General features: G+C 42.8%; 1 protein-coding gene across 5 annotated transcripts in view; it reads left to right on the top strand.

Moving 5' to 3' along the window:
- LOC110532208 (kazrin) overlaps window positions 1-19,857 on the top strand; it is a 224,992-nt gene extending 205,135 nt beyond the window's left edge. For 4 of the 5 annotated variants that reach the window (XM_036988141.1, XM_036988140.1, XM_021615904.2 and 1 more), the window contains 8 exons: window positions 17-140; window positions 11,082-11,287; window positions 11,632-11,750; window positions 12,530-12,761; window positions 16,231-16,332; window positions 17,139-17,305; window positions 18,023-18,203; window positions 18,913-19,857. In XM_036988141.1, the coding sequence (XP_036844036.1) occupies window positions 17-140; window positions 11,082-11,287; window positions 11,632-11,750; window positions 12,530-12,761; window positions 16,231-16,332; window positions 17,139-17,305; window positions 18,023-18,203; window positions 18,913-19,071 (1,290 nt within the window). In that variant the 3' untranslated portion in view covers window positions 19,072-19,857. Of the gene's footprint in view, window positions 1-16; window positions 3,668-11,081; window positions 11,288-11,631; window positions 11,751-12,529; window positions 12,762-16,230; window positions 16,333-17,138; window positions 17,306-18,022; window positions 18,204-18,912 lie in introns of those variants that run through there. The other variant, XM_036988144.1, reaches the window with a different exon arrangement.
- The last annotated feature ends 1,364 nt before the right edge of the window (window positions 19,858-21,221 follow it).

Genomic DNA, 21,221 nt, shown 5'->3' with positions numbered 1-21,221 from the left:
CTGTCTCTCCCTGCAGTCACTAGAGGATCTGGAGGACCAGAAGCGTAAGAAGAAGAAAGAGAAGATGGGCCTGGGCTCTCTGTCACGTGTCTTCGCCCGGGGAAAGCAGCGCAAGTCAATGGACCCGGGTCTGTTTGACGGTACTTCAACTCCTGATTATTACATAGAGGAAGATGCAGACTGGTGAAAAGGTGGCAGAGAGTCCCACCTGTGTCCCTGAGTGGTGATGCATAAGAGGGTTTTCTGTCAGTGTGTGCGCGTGTGTTTGGCCGTACGTGTGGGTGTGTGTGTTTAGCCGTGTGTGTGTGTGTGTGTGCCTGTCCATGGTTGGAGACCATGTGAGAAGCCTGAGGCGCATCTTGCGTCGCTGAAGTTTAAAATATTACAAGCAAATTGCATCTGTATGTACAGTACTGTAAATAGAGTGAACAGTGTAACCACAGCCGGGATCCTTACTACGTGTGGATGTTTACTGTATCTGCAGAGCAAAAAGTGGTTGTATTTGATTATTTTAATTGTCTTTATATTTTTAACTTTTGTTTTCGATAACTGGAAACTTGAAGGACTGCTGTATGTGTAAATAACAATCATTGTGCACTTTGTGCTTGTAAATGTATTTTTTGCCCTGAATGCCTTTTTTTTTGTCATAATTTTTGACCTCCTCCCTGCTTTTTGTTTAACTTCTACTCCCTATTCATTGTCCTGCTTGGTCCATTCCCTCCACACGGCCATTTTGAGGAAAGTTTATTCTAACGTTAAGACTCCTCAACTAACCTCTAGTCATCCTGTGATCTGATGTCTAAAACTCCCTAAATACCCACATCTTCATTATCCTCCCGATCACCAAGAAAGTTCAAAGACATTTCTTGACTGTTGTTCAAATCAAAATTTTAAACGGGCAATCTGCGATTGCTACATAAATATTTAGACTTTTAAATTAATTATATATATCCCAAAATATATGTTTTTTTCTGTAAAGAATGTAACTTTAAGTTGACTGTATAGCCTCTAAACAAGGTTAAAACTAAAATGTTGATATTATGAATGGTCAGTCCCTGTATTCATTGCTCTGTCCATGATTTTGAGAGAGGTTACATTTATCCAGCCCCATCCCTCAGCTTTTTACCAAAACAGCAGTGGGGTGATTGCTTTGTTATTGTTTAAACTGCAGATTGCTCCTTTAAGATGTCAGAATACAAATCGACTCCAACCTGTAGTCCAAAACATTTGGATTTCTAATATGAGCTCAGGCCCAAAAAAAATCACAAGGCCATCCCCCACATGAAACAAAAGCTGAAAACGGAGGAAATCGACTAACAATTCTATCGTCCCCGATCCAAGCATGTCAAATGTGCATGTGTAGAGCTACCTGTTTCCTAAATGCATGGCAACTGTGGCGAAGGTGCATAAATATGGAGGAATTCAGATATGATGTCATTGTTTTAGCACTACCCACAGAGTTCTTGTGGAGCGCGACATGGTTCAATATGCCAGTAAATCAGCACAATCTAAGCTCATTTTTCAGTTTAAAAAAACAAACGTTTCTGCAGTCTACTGTTCTAATACCATAACAACAAACAGTAACGGAGAGCAATGTACTGTAGGGCAAACTTAGCAAACAAGGAATTTGTTGTAAGTACATGGGAGCCGTCATCTTTGCACCTTCGCCATTGATAATGAATAAGGCAGACATTTTAGTAGCCTCGCCAATACCTGCTGCTAACATGCGTCCTTTGTCCTGATCTTGTCTCGATCTTGTCCTGATCTTGCACGTTTACACTTATAAGATTAGGTCAAAATCCATTCACAATGCGTCTTTTAATTGTCTACACCTGTCTAAAAATGTGGGCACAATGAGAATGAGGACAAGATCAGGACAAATGACGCATATTACAACCAAGTATAAACGTGGCTAGAGAGTCAAAACGAGTTATGGGAGTCAGCAAGTTCTAAAATATTAGTTTTTACAACTTTACATACATAGCTTAAATAGGCATTGATGGCTCATCCCCCCTGTAATGTATTTGTCAAACAAGTTTAAAAAAATAAATTTTTAAAAGTATTGGAAATGTGACATCCTCGAATTCATATTCTGGGGGATTCCTAAAAGTTTAACATTTCGACAGCTTCCAGAGAGCAAGTCGTGTCGCACTGCTTTGCTTTATCCTGGCCAGGTCGCAGTTGTAAATGAGAACTTGTTCTCAACTAGCTTACCTGGTTAAATAAAGGTGAAATGAATCAAATCAAAATTTGGCTCTAGAGTTTTAATCCTATTTTCATTACGAGGATTATCACAGTGTTAAGAGGGAAATCAGACATAATTCAGTCTGCTTTTTCTCTAAATGACCATTGTCTTCCAAACTTTCTGCAGAATAAATGAATGCCATTCTCAAATATATCGTATATAATTGTAGCTCTAAAATACAATATAACTTACAAGCTTGTCATGGTTTCACTGTAACAAGTGGCTCTAATTTGAAATTGATTGAAAAATCATGTTTGAAATTGTATACAGTAGACAACGCTGATTCATCCTGAAAAGTGCACTACCTTGCAACCTATTTGGGAATGAGGGTCAGTCTGACAGACATTATAGATTCAGGTTTGATTGACAGGTGTGGGGGGTGTGTGGATGGCACAAGAGGTTGGAAGGGTTGAGAGAGGGAAGTATTTCTGATGAGAGGTTGCCCTGCGTGTTAATACCAAATTGAGCCAGGCTAATCAAACTGAAACAAATGCACACCTTAGACACCCCCCCCCCCCCCCCCCCTAGTAACCCCTGTGCTGGACTAAAAAACAGCAGTCAGATTTGGAGGTTCAAGCCATTGCTGAAAAGGCAATTAAATAGGTGCCCAAGGTTAATAGTGTTTTACCCCGGGGAACAAAACACATTAGATTAAATTAGTATCTTTTCCCTTTTTCCCTGAGCAGAAGCTTTATTGGAAACCCCATGTAAGACTGCTGGCTAACGGGTCATCCTACCTGCTAGAAAATGGAAACACTCATTAAAATGAAAGGGCAGCTTTAGCAATTGGAGGTCCCTCAATAAGCATTTAGAGGATTATTATATATGGGACATAATACAAATTTTATCTCATTCATAGGCATCACACTCATAGATGCTTATGTCAACAACCACAGGTTGCATACCATGTGCCATGTGGATGGTAGCTGACATAAGCAGTTATAACTGTTTTGCTGGAGACTGTATTGACTCACCCTTGATGGTGTAATTAAGGGTCCGTTTATTGAAGTTATTATTCAGGGTCCTTAGATCAAAAGGAGTATCTGGAAAACCGGAATAATATTAGGGAAAAAAGGAATAGCTCTACGGAATTTCTATCGGAATATTAAAGTATCCTTTCCTGCTGGGACGCCACATCAGATGACCATTATATCATTTTATGTTGCAACAAAATTCCCTCTCATTTCACGGTCGAATATTTTCATTTTTTTTGTAAATTATGAAACACTATTGAAATTACTATTAAAGAGTTTTATTTAAAGTCAAATAATTGGTCTCAACTGAGGCTCAAGCCATGAGGACTAGAAGATGTTTAGCACTGGAGGGCAAAGTGAAGAACCTTTTAATGGCATGGCAACAAAATATGCGAAAGATCTAAATGAGAAGAATTATTTTAAAATAAAATAAATAACACTGAATTTCCACGTGGCCTTCCTCTCTTCCCTGTGTTTGTTTGTTTGTTTGTATGTATGTTTGTGGTATGGCTTTAATCCTAATTCCTCTTGTCGTGCTGGGGGCTGACATCTTCTGTCACATGAGTGGCAGAGTCCATCTTTGACCGGGCCCTGTCCCAACTCTCCCAAATGGCTGCTTGTCCTTCTTGACTCCTTCACTTCATGGCCAATTAGACGAGACCTGATTTCAACCTGATCTCATATTTGTTTTTGTTCAAGCAGTTTGAGTGCTTTTCATAAAGGAGATGAGGGAGGGGTGCCATTTGAGATTGTTGGAAAGCAGCCCTTACTATATGTGAGCACACAGTGTCAGTAACCTTCTCCCATGACCTCTAACCTCTCTAATACTACTACCACCCTGCTTGACCTCTGACCTCCCCTGGACTTGCAACACAGTCTCGTAACCCAGGAAGCCGCCATGTGTACACTTCACACCCAATACTACAGTACTCTCCATTGGTTCTCGACAGCACATTTAGCCTCCTAAAACTAGGGCTGTGTTCATTGGGCACCAAATGGAAGAAAATGGACTGAAACAGGGAGAGATGCAATTATTTTTTTCCTCACAAAAACGCATTCTGTTGTGTGCCCTAATGAACATGATCCAGTGCTGTCAAGCTGGGTTGCAGACTGTGCGGGTGTGCGGACTCCGGATGTTAGGAACATGCTCGTTTTAAATCCAGTGCTGCTTCAAGTTGACCAGTTTTTGGAATAGAATATAATAATTTAATTTTTCCATTATTAAGGAACTTTTTTTCTTCAAGTGGTTCAGTAAGCTACACACACAGTAGACCTACTAGGACTACCTCTGGACAAGGTTACACAAAAAACAAACAGACAGGAGACAGGATGACAACATTGTAGCCATGAGCGATAGCGGAGCAGACAAATGCATGATAAGGGTAGTTCATCAAGAAATGACATTGACCAGCAGCAACATTAAGGAGCTTGAGCTTGCTATGACCCACACGGTAACACTTTACTTGACACCCACTGTCATAACACGCTATGACACGGTCATGACACGGTCATAACCATGACATAATATGTCAACAGCTGACATAACTCAACCTGTCCTAATGACCTGTCCTAATATGGTCCTAACACTGTCATGACACACATATTTAGTATAACTGTTGTGACATATATTGCATTATTTTATGGCTGGTTATGACACCTACATAAGAGTGTCAAACCTCACAAAACCTACCACAGTAGTAATTTTATTATGACTGGTTATGACATCTACATAAGAGTGTCAAACCCCACAAAACCTGCCATGGTAGTTATTTTATTATGGCTGGTTATGACATCTACATAAGAGTGTCAAACTCACAAAACCTACCACACAATGTAAAACATTCCATTATACCATAGCCATAGTCAACCGTATGTTTATGTTATATAACATTTTCTGAAATTGACCATATTAAATTATCATTGTAATTGCGTACAAATTGATGTCAGACATGCACCTACCCCAATACTCTGATGCTGATGACTGGGATGAATGCAGGAGCAGATTTCAGGAGAAGACACCCTCTTTTTGACTGACGACTGAAATAAGGGCATGTACAGTGGGGCAAAAAAGTATTTAGTCAGCCACCAAAAGTTCTCCCACTTAAAAAGATGAGAGAGGCCTGTAATTTTCATCATAGGTACACTTCAACTATGACAGACAAAATGATTAAAAAAAATCCAGAAAATCACATTGTAGGATTTTTAATCAATTTATTTGCAAATTATGGTGGAAAATAAGTATTTGGTCAATAACAAAAGTTTATCTCAATACTTTGTTATATACCCTTTGTTGGCAATGACAGAGGTCAAACGTTTTCTGTAAGTCTTCACAAGGTTTTCACACACAGTTGCTGGTATTTTGGCCCATTCCTCCATGCAGATCTCCTCTAGAGCATGGATGTTTTGCAGACTGTGCCGCCTGTCTGTCCGCGTTGGCGGCTCTAGCACGGGACGTTGACCCCACTCCACCATAGTCTTTGCCCGCTTTTTTGTCCGCTTCAGTGGCGCCTTTAGACCGGCGATCCTCGCATCCGACCTCGGACTGGAGACCCTTGCAGCGGGTCCCAAATAGATGGGAGGCTCTGGCAGCTCCGGAGTGAAGGGCGGCTCTGGCAGCTCAGGACAGACGGGCGGCTCTGGCAGCTCAGGACAGACGGGCGGCTCTGGCAGCTCAGGACAGACGGGCGGCTCTGGCAGCTCCTGATTGACGGGCGGCTCTGGCAGGGCTGGACAGGAGGGAGCACCTGGAGGGAGGAGACGGAGAGACAGCCTGGTGCGTGGGGCTGCCACCGGAGGCCTGGTGCGTGGAGGAGGCACCGGATGGACCGGACCGTGGAGGCGGGGTGGAACAGACCGCACTGGGCTGTGCTGGCTTACCGGGGACACCGTGCGTAGGGCTGGTGCCATATACCCCGGGCCGAGGAGACGCACTGGAGACCAGATGCGCTGAGCCGGCTTCATAGCACCTGGCTCGATGCCCACTCTAGCCCGGCCGATACGAAGCGCTGCGATGTAGCGCACCGGGCTATGCCTGCGCACTGGGGACACCGTGTGCCTCACGGCATAACACGGTGCCTGCCCGGTCCACCTCTCTCCACGGTAAGCACGGGGTGTTGGCTCAGGTCTCCTACCTGACTTAGCCACACTCCCCGTGTGCCCCCCCCCCCCCCCCCCCCCAAGACATTTTTGTGACTGCCTCTCGTCCCTGTTGCACTGCCGTGCTAGCTCCTCATGATGCCGCCTCTCGGCTTTGGCTGCCTCCAGCTCTTCCCGGGGGCGGCGATATTCCCCAGCCTGTGCCCAAGGTCCCTTTCCGTCCAAAATCTCCTCCCATGTCAAGGAGTCCAGAACCCTCTGCTCCTGGTTACCACGCTGCTTGGTCCGGTTGTGGTGGGTGATTCTGTAATGAAATTCGTCTTCCTCTGACGAGGAGTATGACAGATCGGACCAATGTGCAGCGTGGTAAGTGTTAATCATTTTTAATGAAAAGACACTGAACACGAAAATACAAAATAACAAAGTGAAAGACAGAAACGAAAACGAAACAGTTCTGTATGGTGCAGATACACAACAGAAAATAATCACCCACAACTAAAATGGGGAAAACAGGCTACCTAAGTATGATTCTCAATCAGAGACAACGAACGACACCGGCCTCTGATTAAGAACCATACCAGGCCAAACACATAAATACTACATAGAAAAAAGAACATAGACTACCCACACCCACAGCATGCTGAAGCAAGTTAATGTTTCCGCCATTTTCAGACTGCTTAACAACTATTGATCCAGCACCCTTTCAACGTCAACATTTCACACAAATCAGAACCACAGCCTCATCATATTTAGCTGACGTTGATTGGACTAAATTGTTTTTGTTATCGGTTAGTTGTCGCTGTATTAGATGAAGCATAGGTGATTTGATGATGTTGAAGTTGAAATTGTGCTGGAATAGTGAAGGCAGCTCCTGTTTAACACTTTGCGACTTGCAGTAACTCTCTGGGGTTCTAAATCAATAGTTGTTTAGTGGTCCGAAAATGTCGGAAACATCAGCTTTCTTGACCTTGCTGTAGGTCATGTAACTGTTTGTTACACGCAATATGCTTAGTGGACTTCACAGGACAGATGTTGCTCTCCGGTTTTGTGATGAAACACGGGTGTGGTTGAATTTATTCTGCCACTCTGTCTTCTTATTGCCTCGGCCTTAGGCCTATATATGTATATCACGGTGGCAAGGCATATGAACTAACAGGTTATAGAGCAAACAACGCAATTATCACAACACAATATGGCTTTTTTTCTGTCTTGGCTTCCTTCCCCAGTGATTTTTACCCACGCACCGCTATTGATGCAGACATATATTTATTATGATGTAGAAGAACAACTTACATGCAGTTGATTGTCAGCAGCAGCAAGAGAGATCTTCTGCCTTTTGATCGTTCTGGGTTACTGCCAGACTAAGCAAAACGTAGAGAGTGTGTTAAAAGACGTGATGATTAACTAGGCTATTGAATCACCAAGACGTGTTACGCACATTCAAAACAATAAAAAAGAGCTTGATTGGATTCACTACCATTCTTTAACTTTCATTTAGTTGGAGATGTGAAACCAACATAGTATTTGTACATCAAACCTGTCGGCAAGTTAATAGGCTATTTATTGTACTTCAAAAGTGATATTGAATTGTGTTTGTTGTTTAAACGCAACCAAATATCAACATTTGAAGGAAATGTGTCTTCTGCTTGGATAGATCCCTCTGTGCCACTGACTTAGTCTGGTTTTTATTCCAGGACTAAATACATTTAAATCCAATCAAATCGAACTTTATATGAACTTTTAAGAAAGTTTGATTTGACTTAGTCCTATTCATTAACTTAGTTTTTTGGTTGAGAGGGATACGCGAATCCAACATATCGATTATAGATGTGTGTACAAACTGGAATTAAAGCCAGACTAAGTCCGGTGGCACGTATGGAACTATCCAAGCAGAAGATACAGCTCCTTCAAATGTTGATATGTGGTTACCTTGACAACCAAACACAATTCAACACGACTAAATAGCATTACATTTGAAATTAACCCGAGGTTGAAACCCTAGGTCTATTGTATTGTCTGTTTTAGTTTGAATTCTGGGTTGAATTGAAACAATAGCTGTTGATTACTTTGCAAATGCCATTTAGGTCTAAATAGCATCATTGATGATATGAGTGATAAAGTATGGTCCCATTTCATTGTCTCAGTTAAACCTACCCTTTGGAATGACTTCGATAGCAACAGTGAATCTATTTTGTTTTCAAGTGGAGATCTCTCAATAATCCTTCTTTTAATAGCACATTGGTCACAGTCAGTGACAAATATAATAGCTAAGCATGGCTTGGATGGGGGACCCTTTGGTCCCCCATTGAAGATAGATCAATTCTCCAACAGGAGGTGCTGCCCAGCCTATTTTTCTTTTTCTCATAGTGGTCATAATGTTGACGTTCTGACGTTGTTTCAAAGGTACAAATTCAAATTCATTTTATACAAAATTTGTCCACGATGAAATGTGATTACCATGATGACATAATCCTGTTATTGAATTTTTACCCTCAAAACAACCGTGTATGTCGATGACTTTTTCCCACATAGCTTCCACATCACAATACGAGGACAAATGATTTTGAAACAACGCTGACTCAACCAGTTTGTGCCCAGTGGGATTGCCTCCAACGTCTCCGTTAATTTGATAAGCTTTATCACAAAAGTCAGAGGGAACGCATATCTCCATGGAGGGTCAACATGGGGTAATATAATCTGTTTAGAAGTAGCCCTTAGCCCTCATATTTATTAATAGGGGTTGTAGACACTTTCACAAGTGAGAGTCTAGTTTTATTTTTTGGAGGACAATGGCTGTTATTCATCTGTTTTATAGTACAGCATATCAAATCAATGTAGAAATCCAGGTGCATCGCCTTTGGTATTATTGTTTCAAAACACAGAGTGAGTGTTGAGCAGGGTGTAATGAAACCTTCTCACACTGTCACGCACAAACTGCTCCCAACGCAGACAGACTGGCCCGTCTCCATGGCAACTGGTTGCTCTTCAAACGTCTGTTGGACAGTGGAGGCTGGTGGTTTTGAATTTGTGGTGCCCGTCTTGGCTCCTTCCCATGCTGGTTAAACTGAAGCAGCCATCTGGACTGGGTGGGAGGGTCCCAGAGATAACCTCACTCAACTGCTCTATTTAAATACTCTTTTCATGCTATCGTGCCGACCCAAACCGTACAGTGCTGGCTCAGCTTGGTTTGGCTCAGTAGTGTGAAAAGGTTATATATATATATATATATTATAAGCGTGCACCTAAACAGACAGTCTGCTCAAATTTGTGCGTTACTCTAGCTCGTAGCCAATTATTAGGTTGTTTGAGAAACAGTACATGCTATCGTGGCGGGGATACCGAAAGTGTCTACTAGCAATGTCAAACTTGAACTTTTACTGACCAATTAGCAGGCTGTTTGTTTGCATGAACCAAACACGATAATGAATGTACCATCTCTGAAAGTTTTGTTTTTTTCTTTGCTACACTTCCTGCCGTGAATCAAGAAAGACTGACGGAATGGTGAAGGAAATCATTGGGGAGGAAACTGTGCAGAATGAATACCTGTTGTTCTGTTTTGCCAGACACCCACTGAGACTGAAACACCTGTTCTGTGCTGATAGTATAGGGTATGGGGTTGTGCTGCAATGTTTTCACATCTTTATTATGCAACCAAGTGTGAACACAAAGCAGCCATAGAGAGTGGAGGCCCTTTCAAGAAGCTAGCAGGACAATTCCTCCATTCTTCTGTGTCCTTACCTTGGGATATGACTAGGCTCTTAGCCATAATGTAATTATAAGTCATTCTTCATTTGGTGCCCCCCCCCCCCCCGCCCCCACCCACCCGCCCAAAAAAATGGCAGCAATTTTCCAGAAGGACTGAAGACAGCTTACAACATTGTCGTTGAGTGGGTAATTTAAAAAAGCAATGTGAATCTGCTACAGTATAAGCCTGATGACAAAAACCTTGAAACGATCATCTCATTATTCTTGTGTCATTCTTATTTCAATGATAAGGACTACATAACCCTGGTATTTCTGATGAGTTGTGTGATTATTGCTACAGGAAAAATTACCTTTATGTTGTACATATTTTAATGATAATACTTTTTTTTCACTGAGGGACGATACCATTCATTTATACAGTAGAAGTTCATGCCAAAGAAGCCTTAGACCGCCACCTGCTGGCGTATTCACTAACAAGGCAAAGGGGATATCGCTTTTGAAGGAGACTGCACTCCTACACGTTGATCAGATAGTTAATAAACTCTCCCTATTCAACTAATGACCCTAGCTATGATCTATAGGGACCTCACTTGCTTACACAATTGCGTTCATAACAAAGTACAATACTATATCATTATTACGGTGCGGGTTTGCTCCTCTCTGTTGTCAAGGAGCTGGTCTTGCAGGCTAATATTGACAGATAAGGCATAATGGCTAAGCGGTGTTTAACAGCTACTCTTTGCATGGACTTCATAAATACTTCATAAGTTTGTTTGAAACTTCGAATAGTTTCTTTACAAACTGTTTTGAGCCCTGGCAAACTATTGGATTGGGCTATGCGCTAGAGCTGTCAAGCAGTCAAACTGTGTTATATCATTCCAAAGTTCTGTCCCATAAACAGAAGCCAAACAGCAGAGCAAGGGCTCTCTGTCTCCTTTTGGTTACTATGATCCTTGTCTGTTCTTATAGAAGAGCCACTGCCCCCTTACGACCACTCTCTCACCTTCCAAAATCATCCTGCTCATATCTCTCCTCCCACTCCCCCTCGCCCACCTATCCAGACTCAGACAGTCTCTCAAGCCCCACCCGCCTCAGTCTCAGCCTATCGGACGGGGAGGATCAGCTGGACCGCCTCCAGCAGGTGGAGCTTGCCCGCGGCATGCCCATGTCGCTGTGGAGGGCGGGCACCGTGCAGGCCTGGCTGGAGGTCGTCATGGCGATGCCCATGTACATTCGCGCCTGCTCAGAGAATGTGAAGAGTGGCAAGGTATGATCCGAGATGACGTCAAACTGTAGGAAGACTTAGGCCAGTATTCAATCAAAACAATGTGGCTTTCTGGATATCTCTTTCAGAGGTTGATTCATTTGATTTTCACATCAGCATGTCCTGACGGTGGAGAGAGTTGACATTTGATACAGAAATGGACAGATTGGTTATGTGTGCTGGAGCCTGGAGACTTTCCGTCAAGAGATTGTCCGTTTCTAAATCAATTGTCAACTCCACCCATCCAGTACATGCTGCTGCGTAAATCAAAGGTATTTGTGAAATCACAATCTGGAAATCCACTACAGCTACAATAGAGTGTGGTTTGACCTTTGACCCCTTTGCAGGTGCTGCTGGGCCTGTCAGATGAGGACCTGGAGCTGGGGTTAGGGGTCACCAGCTCTATGCACCGCAGGAAGCTCCGGCTGGCCATCGAGGACTACAGGGAAGCCGAGAGCGGCAGGGGGTGAGATGCTCAGCTCCTCATACTCCCTCTCTCACAAAAAACAGCTCTAGCATCAGATTACCCAACCCCAAACCTCAAACATTGGGAGGGTATTTGGGAGGCTGTTTGCTACATCAAGTGTGAGATGGTAAAACATGAATAACACTTTTCTATCAAACTGCATAACACCATATGTGACATGCACACTAATGTAAGCAAGGTTAAACGTTCATCAGAGCTAGAGATATACAGGGTTTGGCAAACACAGATTTGGAATTCGAGCTGTTGCCACCAAGCGTTCCAAAGCAGTTAACACCAGAATGTAAGTTGTAATGTTATTGCTTTCAAGAAGAGTTTGTGTCAATTCCAGGCTAGCTCCTGTATGTTGAATTGGACATGGATTCAATTCAACCTCTGGAGTGGCTGGAATTGGAATGAACTACCCCAACACCACTGTCTGGGAATATAAGTCCAATATGGAGGATATACTCTTTACACCGCAGAGAGCAAAAATGATTGCAATCACGTTAGGCTGACGTTTGCACAAAAAGCCCTGTTTCGCAAAAATGTTGTGCACAAATTGTTTACATCCCTGTTAGTGAGCATTTCTTATTTGCCAAGATAATCCATCCACCTGACAGGTGTGGCATATCAAGCAGTTGATTAAACAGCATGATCATTACACAGGTGCACCTTGTGCTGTGGACAATTAAAGGCCACTCAAAAATGTGCAGTTTGTCACGTAACACTATGCCCCAGATATCTCAAGTAAACTCTTTTCTTCTCTCTTTTTGCTCCAGGCTGTCCAAGGCTGCAGACATGGACCACCACTGGGTGGCCAAGGCCTGGCTGAGCGACGTAGGGCTGCCACAGTACTCTCAGGCCTTCCACACACACCTGGTGGATGGGCGCATGCTCAACTCCCTGACGCGCCGGGACCTTGAGAGGTCCCTCAATGTCACCAAGAAGGCCCACCAGGTCAGCCTGGTGCTGGGCATCGAGCTGCTGCACACGCTCCACTTCGATAAGGAGGTAGGTGTCATGCAAACTGTATATGCTATACATAAACATTACCAATACATGACATGTTCAAAAGTGCACTGAGCTTACATACTGGACATACAGATATACAGTGCATTCGGGAAGTATTCAGATCCATTCCCTTTTTCCACATTTTGTTACTTTACTGCCTTATTTTAAAATGGATCAAATAAATACAAATCCTCATCAATCTACACACAATACCCCATAGTTACAAAGCGAAAACAGGTTTTTAGAAATATTTGTAAATATATAAAAACCAGAAGTACCGTATTTACATAAGTACTCAGACCCTTTGCTATGAGATTCGAAATTGATCTCAGATGCATCCTGTTTCCCAATGATCATCCTTGAGCTGTTTCTACAACTTGATTGGAGTCCGCCTGTGGTAAATTCAATTGATTAGACTTGATTTGGAAAGGCACACACCAATCTACAGTATACCAGTCAAAATTTTGGACACACCTTCTCATCCAAGGGTTTTCTTTATTTTTTTTACTATTTTCTACATTGTATAATAATAGTTGAGACTTCAAAACTATGAAATAACACATATGGAATTATTTAGTAACCAAAAAAGTGTTAAACAAATCAAAATATATTTTATATTTGAGATTCTTCAAAATAGCCACCCTTTGCCTTGATGACAGCTTTGCACACTCTTGGCATTCTCTCAACCAGCTTCATGAGGAAAGCTTTTCCAACAGTCTTGAAGGAGTTCCCACATATAGTGAACACTTGTTGGCTGCTTTTCCTTCACTCTGCAGTCCAACTCATCTCAAACCATCTCAAAGGCCAGGTCATCTGATTCAGCACCATCACTCTCCTTCTTGGTCAAATAGCCCTTACACAGCCTGGAGGTGTGTTTTGGGTCTATGTCCCATTGAAAAACAAATGGTAGTCCAACTAAGCGCAAACCAGATGGGATAGCGGATCGCTGCAGAATGCTGTGGTAGCCATGCTGATTAAGTGTACCTTGAATTGGAAATAAATCACGACAGTGTCATCAGCAAAGCCCCCCCTCACACCATCACACCTCCTTTGTGTTTCACGAACCACACATGCAGAGATCATCCTTTCACCTACTCTGAGTCTCACAAAGACACAGCGGTTGGAACCAAAAATCTCCCATTTGGACTCCAGACCAAAGGACAGATTTCCACATGTCTATTGCTCGTGTTTCTTGGCCCAAGCAAGTATCTTATTTTATTGGTGTCCTTTAGATGTGATTTCTTTGCAGCAATTCTACCATGAAGGCTTGATTCACGCAGTCTAATCTTAACAGTTGATGTTGAAATGTGTCTGTTATTTGAACTCTGTGAAGCATTTATTTGGGCTGCAATTTGAGGTGCAGTTAACTCTAATGAACTTATCCTCTGCAGCAAAGTTAACTCTAGGTCCTCCTAACTGTGGCGGTCCTCATGAGAGCCAGTTTCATCATAGCACTTGATGGTTTTTGGTACTGCACTTGGAGAAACTTTAAAAGTTCTTGAAATGTTCTGGATTGACTGATCTTCATGTCTGAAAGTAATGATGGACTATCGTTTCTCTTTGCTTACTTGAGCTGTTCTTGCCATAATATGAACTTGGTCTTTTACCAAATAGGGCTATCTTCTGTATACCACCCCTACCTTGTCACAACACAACTGATTGGCTCAAATGCATTAAGAAAGAAAGAAATTCCACAAATTAACTTTTAACAAGGCACACATGTTAATTAAAATGCATTCGAGGTGACTACCTCATGAAGCTGGTTGAGAGAATGCCAAGACTGTGAAAAGCTGTCATCAAGGCAAAGGATGGCTACTTTAAAGAATCTCAAGTATAAAATATATTTTTATAAAATATAAAATATATTTTTTACACTTTTTTGGTTACTGCATGATTCCATATGTGTAATTTCATAGTTTTGATGTCGTCACTATTATTCTACAATGTAGAAAATAGTAAAAATACATTTTAAAAAACCTGGAATGAGTAGGTGTGTCCAAACTTTTGACTGGTATAGTATATAAAGGGCTCCCGAGTGGCGCAGTGTTCTAAGACACTGCATCTCAATACAAGAGGTGTCACTGCAGTACCTGGCTCAAATCCATGTTGCATCACATCTGGCTGTGATTGGGAGTCCCATAGGGAGGCGCACAATTGGCCCAGCGTCGTCCAGGTTTGGCCGGGGTAGGCCTTCATTGTAAATTAGAATTTGTTCTTAACTAACTTGCCTAGTTAAATAAATGTTAAATAAAAATAAAGTCCCACAGTTGACACTGCATATCAGAGAAAAACCCAAGCCATGAGGTCTAAGGAATTTGAGACAGGATTGTGTTGAGGCACAGATCTGGGGAAGGGTACCAAAACATTTCTGCAGCATTGAAGGGCCCCAAGAACACAGTGGCTTCGATCATTCATTAAATGGAAGAAGTTTGGAACCAACAAGACTCTTCCTAGAGCTGGCTGCCTGGCCAAAGGGCACCTAAAAGACTCTCAGACCATGAGAAACAAGATTTTCTGGTCTGATGATACCAAGATTGAACTCTTTGGCCTGAATACCAAGTGTCACGTCTGGAGGAAACCTGGCACCATCCTTATGGTGAAGCATGGTGTTGACATCCTCATGCTGTGAGGGTGTTTTTCAGCAGCAGCGACTGGGAGACTGGGAGTTGGGATCGAGGGAAAGATGAACTGAGTATAGAGAGATCCTTGATGAAAACCTGCTCTAGAGCACTCAGGACCTCAGACTGTGGTGAAAGTTCACCTGCCAACAGAACAACGACACTAAGCACACAGCCAAGACAACGCAGAAGTGGCTTTGGGACAAGTCTTTGAAAGTCCTTGAGTGGCCCAGCCAGAGCCTGGACTTGAACCCGATCTAACATTTCTGAAGAGACCTGAAAATAGCTGTTCACCAATGCTCCCCATCCAACCTGACATAGCTTGAGAGGATCTGCAGAGAAGAATGGAAGAAAATCCCCCAAAACAGGTGTGCCAAGCTTGTAGCGTCATACCCAAGAATACTCGAGGCTGTTATCGCTGCCAAAGGTGCTTCAACAAAGTACCAAGTAAAGGGTCTAAATACTTACGGTATGTAAATGTGATCTTTAAGTTTTTTTTGTTTTCTTTACATTTGCAAAAAATTCTGCAAACCAGTTATTGCTTTGTCGTTATGGGGTATTGTGTGCAGATTGATGAAGGGAAAAAACAAGCAATTGAATCTATTTTAGAATAAGGCTGGAATGTATCAACATTTGAAAAAAGTCAAGGGTTCTGAATACTTTCCGAATGCACTGTAGACGTTACAGATATGTATGTGTGTATACATGTTGGCTACAATACATGTCATTTCATTCACTCGGACACACATCTGTGATCTATGGGTGGAAGAAAAGTTTATTTGAATGTCAAATTAAATGTGGTGTGTGTGTGTGTGTGTGTGTGTGCGTGCGTGCGTCTCAACTCTCTCCAGGCCCTCCAGGCCAGACGGGCTCAGTGTGAGCATCAGAACCTGGATCCCGTGGTATGGACGTGTCATCGGGTCGTTAAGTGGGTCCGAGACATTGACCTTAAGGTGGGGTCTAGGGTTCATTATCATCCCAACAACACTGGCACAATCAAGTACTGTGAGAACATGGTATCTGACGTTTACACTCAGTCCTCATTGATACATCTTTGACACTTAGGATAAGATCTGACCGGTGTCAGTATCTAACCTGAAAAAGCTTACAAATGGTTACATTTGCTTACAAATAGTTACCAATCATTCTATACACAAAGTATGCATTAAAACAGAATTGTGCATACTGCAAACCAATTCAAATCATGCTAAGAGATCATTGTGTGTTTATTGACAATAGACAGAGAGCTTTTATGTGTTGTTATATGCATGGGGGAGTGTAGGAAATTGCGTCAGGTTTATTGACACTCCCTGTCTGTGCAGAAAGATAAAGGAAAGGGCCTTTGTGATCAATTCTGAACCGCTCGTCATCTCTGTGGTTACTGCACAGTGAGTCACGGCTTCAATAAATGGATAGTAGACAGGAGTTTTATTGATATGGACTACATTTAGTTCAGAACAACTATGAAAATCAAAGGTGTTTTCATCTGAAGAGCCCAACTCAATATTGTCAGTCAAACCCTTTTCAATCAAATGTTGAGGGTTACTGTGGGCAGATAGAACAACACTGCATGCGTGCACATTGAAAATGTTGGGTTAGTATGCTTTTTTAAATCTCCATTACATTTTTATTCAACCTTATTTAACCAGGCAAGTCAATTAAGAACCCATTCCTATTTATAATGACGGCCCTGTTATTTTACATTTTTAGGAACCCTTAAAAAAATGTTTTTGTCCCTCTCCCTCCTCATCCTGTGTAGGAGTTTGCTGACAGTCTCCAGAACAGTGGAGTTCACGGGGCTGTAATGGTGCTAGACCCCTCCTTCAACACCGACTCCATGGCAACGGCATTGGGTATACCCGGCAACAAGCACATGATTCGCCGCCACCTCACCGAGGAGATGAAGGTCCTCATCAGTTCAGCCAGGTGAGGCAATGGAGAGCGAGAGAGAGATGACAAATAAGTGGGGGAGGGAGGGAGGGAGGGAGGGAGGGAGGGAGGGAGGGAGGGAGGGAGGGAGGGAGGGAGGGAGGGAGGGAGGGAGGGAGGGAGGGAGGGAGGGAGGGAGGGAGGGAGGGAGGGAGGGAGGGACAGACAGATACAGCTAAGACCAAAGTCATGAGGGAAATGTGGTTAGATTAAATTAATGTAGTTTAAGGGAGAATCAAAGAGAAAAGATCAGAGAAACAGAGAGGGAGAGAGTAAGGGTGAAGATGTATGGTTTATCTACGTTGATCCCCACTCTGCAGTACGGCTGGGTTAAGTGACAGAGTGGAAGTCCACCTGTCTGCATCCTTCTCAGGCGCTGTAAGATTTAAACGGCAGTTGATTAAATGGCAGCCTTATTGTCAGGGAAAGGGATGAAAAATAGGGATGAATAGACAACATCTCTTGCTTAACCTAATTAAAGAGGGGACTTGTGGGATCACGTGTGCAGGACACCGATCTATTTCAGTCAGGACAGATTCAAGTCAGGACAGATTCAGAGTGGAAAATGGAGAGGTTCATCACATGCAAATCACTCTGGCTAAGAACGGCTGCTTAAATAACTACATAATCAGTAAGGAATCTGCTCATCAATAATCTGTACCTAGTCAATCAATAATGTACCCATTCCCCTCCCTCCTGACCCTGACACCCCAGGTCAGGAGGTCTACAGCAAAACCATGATAGGCTGGGGACAATGAGCACCCCGCCAACGCCTCTACGCCACGCCTCCCCACCCACACCCTTACGGCACGCCTCCCTGGGCCGGCCCACCAGCACTACCAACCGCCACACACACCCGGACGACGAAGGCTCCCTCAGGAGACGGGCCGTCAAGGTGGGCACTCCCCTAGACTACGGATGAAAATTTGCTCTTTTGTTAACTCTGTCAAACTTGAATGTAAACAATAAAATGTTGATTAAAGGCATAGTTCAGTTAAATTCAATGCTAATAATTAGCATTTGCTGGCCGTGGCTAGTTTAACAAACCCAAAGTGTGGATTGCAGTCGCTCCTTGTCCATAGACAGCATTGATGGCAAGGGAACAAATATCTGTATATGTCATTTCTCTGAACTATCCCTTCAAAGTGCACTGACCCTGTCAAATAAATTCCTGTAACGATGTTTTAGCTTCAAGTCTTTATTGTGTTTAAAAAGGCCTTGAAGCCAGAATGTCCCTCTTCGTTCCTCTTGTATTTGCTTTCATATAGTGTAAACCTATAGCCCAAGGGAAATACGTCATTAATGTGTATCCGATATTCTCAGTTTGAAGCCTTGAGGAAGCGACGATGTCGGTTACACAGTAAAGGACTATCTCCCTTGGGCTATAGGCCTACTCTATAGAAAAGCTAAATGAAGCATTGTTTGTTTCTTTCCCCTTGGAGTAACCACTGATCTAACATTACTGGATAGGTGAAAGCAGGTTCCACTATTTAGTTTTCACCAATCCAAACAGGTCAGATCAATGATGACTTCAAGAAAGGGAGGAAGTAAGGATACATTTTCAAAGTATTTGAACAGGGCCTGACTTCCTTCTCCTCCCCCAGCCTCCTTTAGGGTTCAGCGCCAAAGCCCACAGTGGGCGGGACTTGAGTTGTCATAGCAGCTACGGCTCGCTGCCGAGAGAGGCTTGTGACGAAGCTCCGCCCAGGACAGAGGGGAGTCCAATCCACAAACACTCGGGCATCGAGGTCACCAATGTGTGAGGTCATCGACGTGTGAGGTCATCGACATGTGACATCTGTGCCTACAGTACGGCACAAGACAACAATGCTTTGTGGGATGCCAGACAAGTGATATTTACTGTACTTTTTGAATGATGGAGCCTTTGTTGGTCAGAATACACTATTTTCGAGAGAGAAGGAATCTTTTTTCCATTTATAGTCTAAGAACAACTCTTTACATCTCTCACTGGTATTTGTCGAATAATCTGACCTTTGTGAGGACACACGTCTATCCCATGGAAACAAACTTAAACTGAATAGGCTTTTATTTTTGTATTTGCATTATGTGCAAAGGTTTTTTAAACAGGAAATGGCTCAGCGATTAGTTGGTGTTTAGTAGTTCTTATTGAGGACGGGCCTGTTTCTCAAAAAGAAGACCTGATGAGGAAATATGGTCATGTGTTTGTGTACAGGGTACTTTCCTGATTCATTGCAAATTAACAAAAGAAAACTATTCAAGTGAGATTTATAGCAAATGTCTTTTTGATGTTTAATTCAAACATGGTGTTACAGAAACTGTCTCAGATGCCTTGCGAACTGGGACTATGGACATTGTCTCAGATGCCTTGCGAACTGGGACTATGGACATTGTCTCAGATGCCTTGCGAACTGGGACTACTGGGTCTAAGATGAAAACTTAAACTTGAAGTTGTATTAACTGTATGTTTGATAGTTTTTTTTCAGTTTGTTAATATACACTGTTGTGTCTAAACTAAAATGAACACTCCCTCGTGACATTTGATACATTCAATAAAACCATTAACATGGCACGTGGGTTATTAAAATTACTTATTTTCAATGACAGACATGAGTAATTGGTCTTCCAGTAGAAGCACAACAGGTAGAAAGGATGGGCTGGATGAGAAAGAAATCAAAGAATGAATGAATGCAATAAAGATATCTATTCTGAAGAGGAAGTGTGTGTGTGTGTGTGTGTGTGTGTGTGTGTGTGTGTGTGTGTGTGTGTGTATTCTGGGAGTGACAGTTGAAGAACAGGCCACAGAGTGCACCAATGAGTAATCTCTCTCATACCCTCCCTCATAGTAGTAATCTGTGGGGAAAATGTGGCTCTTGTCCATGTTTGATGATGCCACTTCCTCCTCTAATTCAGGATAACTGCATCGCCATGGTTACACTGGAATGACGCAGCCCAAACAGAGGCATTAAATCAACCTCTGCCTGGCTGCATGCTGTGAATGTGTCTGAATGACTGACTGCAGTAGGGGACAAAGCCCTCATTGGCACCACCCACCCTCTTCCGATAAAAAAGTTCATTATTATGGGATGTCCAGGGACCTGTTCAGGAGGGTGCAATGCTACAGAACGTTCAGAACTTAATGCATTGTGTAGAACAAACCCATTCCTCTGCCATGTAAACTAGGTCATATCCTTCCTTTTGCCTCTGACTAGAATATCGGCCATCATTTTCTGTTCATTTCCCGACAATTCTACATGTTGAAAAAGCACAAACAGCCACTGTTTGTCGACACCCGGCAGGTGATCGCTAACACACCGCGGCCACCCACTGCTCTTGGCTTTTTGTTGTTGCAGTGTGTCGGATATAAGTATGAGAGGATGTTAACAGTACAAAACATTGGTTATGTTCCAGGTCGTCATATCAGGGGAGTTCCTGAGATGTTACACAGCATTATTAGATCTGATAATCTGTACGCTGTGACTGCAATAAAGGCCATATGAAAGGTGCCCAATGTTTTTGGGGAATACACTGGACATATTAAAAGCAATTTTGAGGCTGAGTATATTTCTCTGATAGACATTGCCAGCTCCAAGAAGTGAGCAATATCAGCCCTCCTCTGCAGTGGCCTTCCACCTCCCTCTGTCTGAGTGGCGCCCCCAGAACAGGAAGGATAGCAACAGGAAACAGAACAGGTATCATATGAAGGGGAAGAAAATCCTTGAGACCCGTATGCTAACTTACTTCCCCAATACTTCAAAGTCACCATGATGAACGGAGCAGCTTCTGTTTTTGTTATTATGGTGTATGGCATTCATAGTGAAGTGTTGACGTGATGTTTATCTTATGGCAGCTCAAACGATTCATGACATCCTTTCCCAGCATGGGTGTCTGTCTTGGCTGGTCTATTCACTCTCCCTACTCAACCTCAATTAAG

Source organism: Oncorhynchus mykiss, chromosome 9 (genome assembly GCF_013265735.2).
Source record: "Oncorhynchus mykiss isolate Arlee chromosome 9, USDA_OmykA_1.1, whole genome shotgun sequence".
Classification (NCBI taxonomy): Eukaryota; Metazoa; Chordata; class Actinopteri; order Salmoniformes; family Salmonidae; genus Oncorhynchus; species Oncorhynchus mykiss.
The sequence above is the reverse complement of the archived record's forward strand: the minus strand, read 5'-3'. Positions and strand labels throughout refer to the sequence as shown.